Source organism: Diabrotica undecimpunctata, chromosome 9 (assembly GCF_040954645.1).
Source record: "Diabrotica undecimpunctata isolate CICGRU chromosome 9, icDiaUnde3, whole genome shotgun sequence".
NCBI lineage: Eukaryota > Metazoa > Arthropoda > Insecta > Coleoptera > Chrysomelidae > Diabrotica > Diabrotica undecimpunctata.
The window spans coordinates 123,812,887-123,825,289 of record NC_092811.1 but is presented as its reverse complement, the minus strand read 5'-3'; the positions used below and the strand labels follow the sequence as shown (position 1 = coordinate 123,825,289).

The 12,403-nt window shown below is 35.3% G+C and overlaps 1 protein-coding gene across 1 annotated transcript; it reads left to right on the top strand.

Annotated features, from left to right (window-relative positions):
• The first annotated feature begins 9,588 nt into the window (after positions 1–9,588).
• LOC140449975 (uncharacterized) lies at positions 9,589–12,177 on the top strand. Its single transcript, XM_072543392.1, has 2 exons — positions 9,589–9,940; positions 11,746–12,177. Exons 1-2 carry the CDS (start codon positions 9,728–9,730, stop codon positions 11,944–11,946), a joined length of 414 nt encoding a protein of 137 aa, XP_072399493.1. The 5' UTR covers positions 9,589–9,727; the 3' UTR covers positions 11,947–12,177.
• Positions 12,178–12,403: the final 226 nt, after the last annotated feature.

The window sequence follows — 12,403 nt, the reverse complement described above, 5'->3', positions numbered from 1 at the left end:
GCGATCAGTCAGAAACTTACGAAGCCTCAAAAAAGCATTTCTGGCTTGTTCAACTCTGCTCTTTATTTCATTCTCGGGGTCCCAACCCTCGTTCAGCAAACAACTCAAGTATTTAAATTGCCTGACCCGTTCGATTTCTTCTCCAGAGACATATATCTTTGCGTTGGGGTAATCATTTCTACTTATAATCATTGTTTTTGTCCTCTTGATATTTATTTTCAAACCCCGAGCTTCACTTGCAAGAGTTAGATCATTTAAAAGGCATTGAAGATCTTCGATGTTATCTGCCACTATGGCTGTATCATCGGCATACCTGATGTTATTAATAAATATACCGTTAACTTTAATACCCTTATTAGAGTCTGCCACTACTTCTGCGAAGGCTTTTTCTACGTATAAATTGAACAGCATTGGAGACAGTATACAACCTTGACTTACTCCTTTTTTAATGGAGAAATCTTCTGTTTCATTGAAATTTTGAAGACGTACTGTTGCTGTCTGGTTCCAATACAGATTGGCGATAATTCTTATATCCTTGTCGTCCAATCCCAACTCTTGTAGGTATTTTATCATCAATTCGTGTTTTACATTATCGAATGCTTTTTCATAATCAATGAAGCAGACAAAAACATCCTTTCTTTGATCTAATCAATTCTGTATTAATGTTTGCATACTAAAGATCGCTTCTCTCGTGCCAAGCCAATTTTTGAAACCAAACTGACTCCATCCACTGACCTCTTCACATTTCTTAAACAATCTAGTGTGTAGTATTCTCAGGAAAAGTTTTAAAAAGTGACTCATTAGGCTTATTAGTCCATGGTCCTTGCAGAAGTTCGCACGTGGTATTTTTGGTAAGGCGATAAATGTAGAGCGAAGCCAATCTTTTGGAATCTGGCCCGTATCGTAAATGTCGTTAAAGAGCTTGACAATAATGTCTAGGTTTTCTTCATTAAGAAACTTGATTGTTTCTGCGTAAATATCATCTGGTCCTGGGGTTTTGTTACTTTTTAATAGTTTGATAGCGTGTACAATTTCAGCATTCAAAATACTTGGGCCATACAAATGGTCTCCCAGTTGTGGTGGTTTTTGTGTTCTGTCATCATTGAACAAATTGGCTGTGTACAATTTCCAAGTATTAAGTATATCGCTAGGGTCCGTTATTAGTTTATTTTGGTCATTATGTATACCAGTGACTTGTTTTTTCTTGAAGACACCAGCAATTTCCTTAATTTTCTTGTGAAGATTGAAGTTGTCGCCGAGTTTATATAGGTTTTCAGCCTCGGTGTAAAGTGTAGTCATCCAGTGACTATAAATCGCCGCTATAATTTCTTTACGAATTTGACTGTGTATATTTCGGTACCCTACTTGGTCCTGCCTAATCTTACACTGTCTGCGTTGTTCCATCATCTCTAATATTTCTTCTGTCATCCACTCATTCTTGGTAGTTGTTTTACTCTCGAGTAGAAAAGTGTTGTTCACCTCACCAAATGATTCTTTTATGGTGGTCCATGACTTTTCAACATCATCCTCAGTTGCCATATTAGAGAACCTATTGTTTATTTCCTCTGTGCACGCTTCTCTTGTTTCATTGTTTTTGAGTTTTCTAATGTTTACTGATACCTTCTGGTGTTTTCTTTTAGCTGTAGCGAGCCTCAGTTTAATATTTGCTACTAAGGAATTGTGGTCGGATCCTATGTCTGTTCCAGGTAATGCAGATACCTTATTAATAGCATTCCTGTACCTTCTATTTATTGTCACATAATCTATTTGATTCCTTATAATGCCCTGATGTCCGTCTAAAGGCGACTTCCATGTGTAAAGCCTCCTGGGTGGTAACTTATACCAAGTATTCGTTATGACTAGATCTTTGTCTTGACAGTGCTGTATCAATCTGTCCCCTCTGTCGTTTCTCTGACCAAGACCATATTTTGCAACTACGTGATCTACGACTCCTTCCCCAATTTTTGCGTTAAAGTCTCCTAATACAATGTTAATTTCGTGATTCTTAGTCACCTTTAAGGCTTCGTCTAGCTGTTGATAAAATCGCTCTAGTTCTAAAAGTATTATACACCGGAAAATGTCTTCTGGGACTAGAAAATGTAGTGAGGGAAAATCGATATAGAATACTACAGCTGATCTTTAAAGGCAAAATAGGAAACAGATTTCTTGATTAAAAAACATTCGTAAATGGACTCAGATATCAAATGCAGGACAATTATTTCATCTGGCAGAAGATCGAGAAGACTTCGCAATAGTAATCGCCAATATAAAAATTCTGATCTGCAAACGTATTCGGAAATAAGTATTATGATACAAAATGTGCGTCATTCAATAGAAACACACGTCCTTACTGTAATAGTGACGTTGCTCTATGATATAATAAACCATACTAGCTACTTTTAAATATTAAAATGTTTTAAATTTAAATAATGCTGTTACCAATTTATAGTTAATAATGTTAATACCACTATTAAAAAAAAATAGATTCAAGCAGGTTTTATATTACAATAATAATACATTTTATTTACCGAGATAATGAAAATCAGAATATGACGCACAAAATTTACTATTTTTAGTAGTAATAAACCAAAATTTTACTTTAAAATAGGTTTATTTTGATGCTTCTATTTCCACGCCAAAATAAACATATTTTAAAATAAAATTGCGGTTTATTCCAATTTAGAAATATTAATTGTAATTACAATTACGTCACAAAAAATATGACACATAAAATTGACAAATAGTGAAATATTTTGAATAATGGATGTTGGTATGTCTCTCAAAGCACAAAAATATATTGCTATTAAGATCATTAACCCCTTCATTTGTTTTTGACCCATCAGCGCAAAGGGTGTCTATAATGATAATGATCATCATCAATAATGATAAGCTAATGATCATCAGTAAGGAAAACTTAACTGGAGCAAATCTGTATGTGAACCAAATGAGAATTAAACGTGTCTCATAGAAGTCAAAAATAGGGAATTTGATAAAGTTCAGAAATGTAACCATGAACGTAAGGGGAGGGGGCTAAAAGAGAAAAATGCGAAAACATGGAGTTCACTTCAGTTTACGCCACTTAGCCTCTTCTACTCAAATCCGACGCTGGTTTCTCCTGGTATGAAACCGACTATCCCAACTAGAGATGTAATAACCAACCCGGTTGGAAAGTTAGTCGGAACTGCCGAGATCAGGTGAAATGTTCCTTCGAAAAGGGGGTTTGGCGTTGGAGTTACTGTCCAACTCTCTAAAGAAACCCATGCTATGAAAGCTGCAAGAAGTGGAACTGTTTATCCTTAGACGAACTCGCGAACGAAGTAAGGACAATGATTTGAACATTTTCACGTGAAATGTAAGAAGCGTTTATTAACCTAACCTGGAACTACAGTTCTACTCATTCAAAAACTACATAAAGCCAAAGCAGACATCACTGATTAACAGAAGATGAGATGGACTAGCTCAGGAATTCTAAAAAAACTACAATATCTATCCCAGCGGAAATGTTACCCGTCACAAATTTGATTTATTGTGAGCAGCAGGATTTAACAAGGCGTAATTGTCTTCAAGAGTATTGAATCATGATTATATGACCACAGAATATCTCGAATAAGTCCTAAAGGGAAATTTGCTAATGTTGGTATTATAAATATTTAAGCATCAACCGAGAAAGAGAACGATAAAAAAGACGGATGACATTAGCACAAGTCTCTAACGCCAAAGTCGTAAAAAAGAATATAATTTCTGTCACCATCGGTAAAGACAACCTACGTGCAGACTCAATTGACAACGGACTAAGACTCATAAAATTTGCTGTGGTCAAGAATATGGTAATAAATGGAAGACAAAGTGCCGACAAAGACATATATAAAGAAACTTGATAATCTCCTGATAATGACAGTCCTGATAATTTTCGTTCCATCATTTTCGTGGTATTCCTACTGATCGTCGTCCTATTGGAGAACCGTCTCTAGCCGTCTTTACCACTCTATTTGTTGTCATTGTCATATTCGCCTGGCATCTCCGTCGTATATCTGTACTTTTAAAACTGTCTCCTAGTGTCTTACCATTAATTTTTCCGTTAAGTTCAGTACATAAATATTCACAAACTAAAAGGTCGGGACATAGCAAATGTATGTAGAAAGCAAATAGACGTTACAATAAGGACAGAAAACGTAGAAGAAAAAGAAGAAATTTGGTTAAAATATTAAAGATCGAGAAAAAAGATGAGTATAGACCCATCAGAAGCGAGGAAAAAAGTAGGGGAGAGTAACATAAGATGGGACACTTTTTTTGTTCCAACGAATTTTAAACAATCATTAAGGCAAATGAAAAAACAAAATATGGAAACAGAAACTTTATAACATTGACAAGAAACATTTTCATAGATAATATGTAAAAAAACAAAACTTTTTTTTCTAATTTAAAATGCAAAAAACTTTGCAAATGTCCCATTTTAGGCAACCTATATCCTAAAATGGGACATGGGGTTACTCAAAAAGGGACACTAAGTACAACAGTTGATACATGTGAAATAAAGTTCATCTAAAATTCCACAAGTTTCATTTGCCCAAAGGCAACAGTTTTTGCACTGATACCAGTCCTCTTTGCTAGATGCGTAAATACATTTACACACTGCACACAACTCCTTTTCTTCGCGCTCTTTTTTTTGTTCTGAGTCTAGCTTTCTTTTGCCTTTTCCACTTTTATTTTTTGTATTTTCATTCGCTTCAAGTTCATTTTTATACGGAGACTCAGTAAGAATGGTTGATGGTAGGGACCTATTAGAATTCATTTTCTTTTTTCTGCTCCGGGCTACTGGAACAGGACTTATCTGCAATATGCTGATATGCTTTTTCTGAGATTTTTCACTTTCGTCCTGGATTTTTGATGTTGAAGGTTGTGGATTATTTAAGATTCCGGCGTTTTCCTTTGATTTTTTCTTATTCGGGATATTTAGTGACTGATCTTTACCCAGAATGGACACTTCATTGGTGTTACTTTCAATAACTAGAGGGGGAGGGGCTTCAGTTCTGTCGTTTTCTTCCAAAGGTAATTCTGTCGTTTTACTTGGGGCAAATTCGTATTCCTGAAATATGTCGGGGTTGTATGGCCATATGCCAGCTGCTCTAAAACCATTCATAGCAGTTTTAACAGAGGCTGCCTGTGAAAAAGCATCAGTTACCGCTGCAGCAACCTGATATATGCCAAAAGTACGTCCAGGGTGGTTTTTCATCCATCTATTTAGCCCAGCGTCGTAGAATGTCATAAAAGGTTTAAAAAATGACACATCTAATGGCTGCATTTTGTGCGTGCAATGAGGAGGCAAGCTTAAAAGGATAAGATGGTTTTCTCTTGCAAAATTGATTACGTCTAAGCTTTTGGTGTGCGAGACATGACCGTCTAATATTAATAGGACTGGTTTTTCGGCAGTAGGTCTTACATTATCCACAAAATATTTCAAATATTTCAAAAAAACGTCGCGGTCCATCCAGCCCTTATCTTGAGCAAATGCTACACTTCCATTGGGAGCATTATCCATAAGCTCAGGTTTTATCCTCTTACGAGCAAAAATAAATGCTGGTGCTAGAAAATTTCCCGTCGCACTCATTGCACAGACGAGTGTGGTGTTCACTCCTCGTTCGGCACTTGTTAGCCCTCCTACCTGTCGTTTACCTTTCTGAGCTAGTACTTTAGACAGCTTTTGTACTGTTGTTACTCCTGTCTCATCCACATTCCATATTCGATCAGGAGACAAATCATACTTGGCAAAGATGGCTTCTAAATTTTTGAAAAATGTCGAGACAGCATTTTTGTTGAAGCCCGTCGCCCTTGCGTAGGACGTTGCTTCTGGTTTTCTAAGAGAAATGTTCGAATGACGGGACAGGAAACAATAGAGCCATTTTTTGGAAGCCATTCTTGTCACTTGGTTGAAGTTGTTGGGGATGCCGTTAATTGCAGCGAAATCGAAGGCTAATCGACGAAGTTCTTTATAGGAAACTCCAAAGAATCTTGATTCCATTTCCAAAACGTATGCTATAATTTCCTGTTCTTGCTGTTCATTGAAAACGCTACGAAATCTGCCCAGATGTTTTTCGCTGTTCTGTACCGTTTTATTTTTATTTCCCGTTCTTCTTGCGAGGGTACTTTTTGGCACATTGTAACGTTCTGCCGCGTCTCTGATGGAAAGCTCTCCTTTATGGACCTTGACAATCGCCTGCGACATATCTGTTTGAGACCACTTGCCGCGATTGGTTTTTCTAACATATTTGTATTTTTCTAAGTTGGGCATCTAGAAACAAGAAAAAATGCTGTTTACTATTCACATAGTAACTCTTTAAATAACCCTACTAACCGATAACACTTTATAAAAATATGTTTTATTTTTATTGTAATGCATACCAAATATAAGAGAAGAAAATAGAATAAGTTACCTAAGATGGGACGTCTCGACTTAGGAAACTTCTTTCTGTCCCATCTTAGGAATAATGAATATACAAAAAAATTTCATAACCCTACTTATCAGCAGTCGAAAATAAAATCATGCAACCATAGCAATATGTACAGTATAAAGTACCTAATGTTATGCCAAATAAAGAAATAAAACGCACTTACATTTTCCGAGTAAAAACACGCCTCGAATAAACCAGAATATTTTAACGAATGGCACGATAACAAGCAACGGCTTCTCACAGGACACTGCGAGATCGATGATGGCCGATATTCGTAAAACTTGTTCATACTGAAGGAAGGTTTCCGCACGGGACGGTAGATGTCAGTAGCCTCACAGAATAGACGGGAAATTACGTGTCTCATCTTAGGTTACCGTCCCGTTTTAGGTTACTCTCCCCTATCCGTCAACTTAAGAAAAAGAAGTATGAAGAGAACTCATTAAATGAGATATAAAGTTTATTTGATAAGTGAAACAAGAACATACTAAAAATTCCTAAATAGTAACCGTCAAGAACTTAAGCCAAGAATAAAAAGTTGTAGAAATATTAACGATGAAATTCTAGATGATTCAAACTCAGTTTTCAATACGTGGACACCATATTTCAGCAGTCACCTCAATTTAGATTATGTTGAAGAGGGCGATAAGATAGAAAATCAACTAAACACATATCATCTACTACACATCGAAGCACCAACACGAGAAGAAGTATCAAATGCAATCCGAAAACTTAAAAACCAAGAACTAATGAAATCATCTCTAAAAATATAAGGAAGATGGTGACCATTTTTTAGCAGTAATCCATAAACTGATAGTACCTAATGGCACAACGAATTGATACCAGAGGAGTCACTAAAAGGAATAATTTGCCCGCTGCATAAAAAGGGTAAAAAATCAGAAAAATAATTAAAGTAGCAATTGACAGATGGCTACAAGAATCCTGTTTAGAAATTGACAAAATTAGAGCAACGACACGACAGCTTACATTTGCATAAAGAATTAAAAGAATTAATAGGCAAAAGCAGAATTTAGAGGCAAGATATATTACACGATTTTTGTAATAAACTTCGAAGTGATATTAAAGAGCGCTGTACCGAATGGGCAAATTACATATTAGAATATTAGAAGATGACCAAAGAATCACCAAGAAATAACATCTAACCGAGACAGAGACCCACCGATTCTAATCTCGAAAGTTAAGAAGGCCATCGACCAAGCGAAACGGAAGAAGGCTTCTGGTCCTGACGATATACCTGAAGAACTTTCAACTATTCGATAATAAGAGTGTTGCGAATATCGCCTCCTTAGTATCACATTCCTAGTAAACCATACTTAGCAGGTTTACTAGGAATATATTGGCGAAATTACCACCTGCCTCTAAATGCCAATAATTGTTCGTCGACTGTTATATACTCGTAGTTGCCAACAGTGTAATATTTTTGACAGTTGTTGTTAAATATAGTCATAACTTCTCGATGGGAGCTAATTTATCAATTTCTCTCCGCTAATTTCTATAATGTATATTATCTAACCGAATAAATCGTAACAAAAATCAAAATCGCTTCTCACTCATCGATAAATAACAGAATTCTTGGCCATTTCCGGTTGACTTATCCCACAAGTCCCTGAGATTTTTTCTAGAACACCGCAACGAACCTATTAGAAAAAACAACCCAATGAAAGTTTTTATTTCAACAGTGTTCGTATGTCTTGAATATCTTTCACGAGAAAAATTTTGTCTCACTTTATCTATAAAGATGTTCATACAAGTGGTTATAACTCCAAAAATAGCATCGTCAAAAAATACATCAAAAATATCTAGTCTATTGCGTGTTTCAAGAGACTTGTCTTTTGGTCAAGGTAGATGCATAACGCTATTGCATGCATTGGATTTAATATTGGATGTTTTCTCCATCTTATTATACCGTCTTTAGCGACAAAAGTTTATCTCCATGCTCACTCTCATCTTCAGACTTCGAATCGTCAACTTCATGTCCAGAATTTGACTTTGAATTTGACTAATATTTTCTTTAATATCATCTTCCTCTTCGTGGTCGCTATTGTCATTTGGTAAATCATTATCACTTTTATCGCTACTGAGAAGATTATACCATTTTATCCACTTATGGATATATATAATATATATATCATTATTTTTCTTTTTTCTGTTCAGACATTTTCCGATTTTTTTTGCAAACTGTAATACAAAAATTAAACTATTGTACAACAAAACCTTGAATAATAAATATGAATAATATTTTGAAAAATTAAAAATTATAAAATATGTACCTGATTTCAAATAGTACCGAAGTTAAATACGAGGGTGACGAGCTTTAACCAATAACGTTTATCCACCAACAACAAATAACTAACGGCTGATCTCAAACAACTGAGGCGATGAGTTTACTTATTCAACATTAATATAAAGGTACATGCGCGGTGAGAAGGCCCAACCGTGCCAGTTGAGTACAATGAGCGTAAATAGACCTGGTTGACCCCTGTCTCCCACGCAACTAACCGAGGGTTAAACAACGAAACAACCCTATATATGCTTTATTTCGTGAACGATCAAGTAGTCATTGCAAAGGAATATCTGTAATTCGTAACAAGACGATTAATACAGAAATACGAGAGATGGGGACCAAATGTTAGCTCAATAAAAACGAAATACATGTGCATACGAAGAGCTGAAAACAATGAACTAAACTTAGAAGGAACTTTATTTTGATGGTATATCCAATATCAATTTTTCCGGAATTTGCAGTTTCTTTTAAAAATGTGTTATAAAATATTTTTGTTTACATATTTTTTAATAATGAATAACATATATTTTTTAAGTACAATACAAAATCATACCCTATAAGGGTTAACATAAATTTCTAAAATTAATTCAAAATTCTCGAAAATAATTTGCAACTACCAGGAGACAACAATTCAAGACATCAATAGAGGAATATTAAAAGTAGATGTCCACGTTTTGTGTCCAGCAGTGTACTTCACATGTAAATTCCGTCTGGGCGCAGCCAGCTGCTGCATTTCCATAATAAGCGCCACATTCATCTTTTCACAGGTGTATGTCTGCAGAGGTTACCAATTTGGGTTTCCTAGATTACGCTCACTTTTTGGTTTTTACACATCGATAACATGCTAGCACGCGGTATAAATAATCTCTTTTATGCAATTCCTACACCACTCTTTAAACACACATACCTCCGTGAAGACCAATCAGTATTATACCAGTACTTGAAATTTCATTTGTGACCACAAGAGATAACAACAATGGTAATGGCAATGTTGAAAATAGCGTTAGTAGTTTGTGTAGCAGTGTGTGCGGTGACCGTCGGTGGCGATTTACTGGACGAGTTTTACAATCACAACAAGAGGGTTGCTATCAGTAAGTACCCCTGCAAAGAACCACAACCGAGGGTTATGTGCCTTATGGATGTTTTTGATGATGAAATGTGGAATCTCTACAAAAACGATATGAAAAATGTAAGTTATACCATTTATTAAAATTCTAATTATCTATTAAATGTTTATTAAATTTCTTTTTGTCATTTTTCTGTCCTTTTGGCAGTATTATTAGTTCGTGTAATAACCTGTGATCAACAATGTTTTACTGAGAGTCTTTTCATGACACATGCTTATATACAGGCTTATCTTTGTACCGTTTTATCTCATAAACTTTTCTAATGTTTTCCACTTCCCGTGTATAACTTTTTATAGTCCAGTCGACTTTTGTATTAAAATAGCTACAGTTGTTTGCAGTGAACTGAAACTTAAAGTTTTATAGAAATATTTCTGAAAAGTTGTTTGGAATATAATTTAGATAACTGAAAAAATTTTAAAACAAATTATTGATCTAAATTGCTTATTTTTAACAAGCAAGTACACAATAACATACAAGCTATGAATTAATTAGGTGAACTTGGGTAATTTTTTAAGAAGGCTATAAAAGTCATATTTTTTCTTCATTCCAATTTCTAAGCTTCCTAGGCTTCAATAGTAGATATTGTCTTATAATCGAATTCGAGGATATTACGGATATTTGAGGATTGTGGTATGACTGCATAATTCGAAGCAGGTATTTCCTTGTTTAACCCTAAAATTTCTTTTCCAAATAATTCTGTGTATTTTCTTAGCTCGTGAGTGGTGTTATAAACTTGCGCAAAGTCGAGGAAGACAGTAGCGCAAACTTTATTTCCTTATAGTGACCTCTATTATATCTGTTCTGTATAGAATCATATGTCAGTAACTTTCTAGAAAGCCAAATTAGTGTGATATGATTAAATCTTTAGCTCATATGATAGATAATATCCTTTTTGGCGATAACTTCTCCAACAGCTTCAAAACTACAGTCAGGAAATCGGAAAAAAACCTGGTTATTAACTCAGCTTTTCTTTCTGTAACATCTTGTTGGTTTTAAGCCTTATTTAAAGTAGTTTTTCTTCTCCTTGTAGTGCCTATCCATTTCGGATGTTGGCGACAATCGTCTTCTTCCTCGGAGGTTGGCGACAAATTTCTCTGTCTTTTGCAACGTGGAATAATTCGTCTAGAGTCATGTTTGTCTAGTCTCGAATATTTCGCAGCTGTGACTTCCTCTTTCTACCTATTCCCTTTTTGACATCGACTCTACCCTGCATGATGAACTCATGGCTATCTGTATTTTGCAAACAGCTGCTATAATAAAGATTTGTGATTGTTGTGTTGAAGCACGTACGTAAATTTTTCAGCCAGGAAATCCTTCACCTTCCTGCTCCTCGTTTTCCTTCTACTTATGTATATATATTTAGGGATTCTACAGTATTCACTGCCTTCCCTCGCTCAACCGTTTCCATCTCTCTCTGTTGTTCCATTCTCCATCGTTTAGGCCTCTCTTACTCATGGCGTCGTCTACTTCGTTCCTCCAGGATTTTCGGGGTCGTCCTCTTTTCTTCCTTCCTATGGGGCTCCATTCGGTTATTATCTTTATCCATCTGCTGTCGCTAGTTCTTCTTACATGTCTATACCACTTTAATCTTTTTTGTTCTATATATGTTAGTATGTCTGTTTCTATTGATGTTCTTTGCTTTATTTCTTCATTACTTCTCCTATCCATTCTTGTTACTCTGCAGCATCTTCGCAGGCATTCCATCTCTGTTGCTACTATCTTACTGCTGTTTTCCTTCTACTTTTCCTTGTAAAATTAATTGCAGCCACCCAAATCTTTCGCTGTTCCTCATGATATGACCGAGGTATTCAATTTTGGCTGTTTTTTTTTTGTAGTAATGTTTAATAATTATTTTTTTTTGTTTCAGATTCGGCCCCAATCTACCGTTCTCCACCGTTGCGATGGATCCGGATGCTGCAAAAAATACAACGAAAAATGCCAACCAAGGATCGCCAAAGAAGTAACGCTCACCTTTTTGCATTTGTCTCAAAAGAAGTTCATCGAAATCAAAGCTACCAATCACACCAGATGTATATGTGAGAAGTTCAGTGAAACCCGCATAAAATAAAGAAAGAAACATGCTTTACTCGTCGGAATTAACCCATGGATGACAACCACTGTACAATAATATGTTTTGTAGAATTTTATAGGAAGCAAAGTTTTGGAAAGTTTCTTTGTTTTTTTGGATTTGGAGGCGTTGTAAAGGTGATATTTGCTCTGTGATAATATGTTTATTAAGTTATTTATTCGACGGTAGTGTCTATGATTTTTTCAAAAAATAAAAATTTATTTAAATAGAGACTGTCGTATTATTTATGGCCTGTAGCTAAGCTAAATCTGTCTATTTTATCTGTCATTTTATCTACAGAGGAAATTTGAATCTTAGACACTTGTAGATCGGAGAAAGTGCAATAAAAACTACTATGGTGATTTTTCTGGGCGCTGAAAATTTATGAAGACTTTATAAAAGGTTGTTTTAATAAAAAATATATCCCTGGTTATTGCTAGGGAGCTAGGAAGATGCA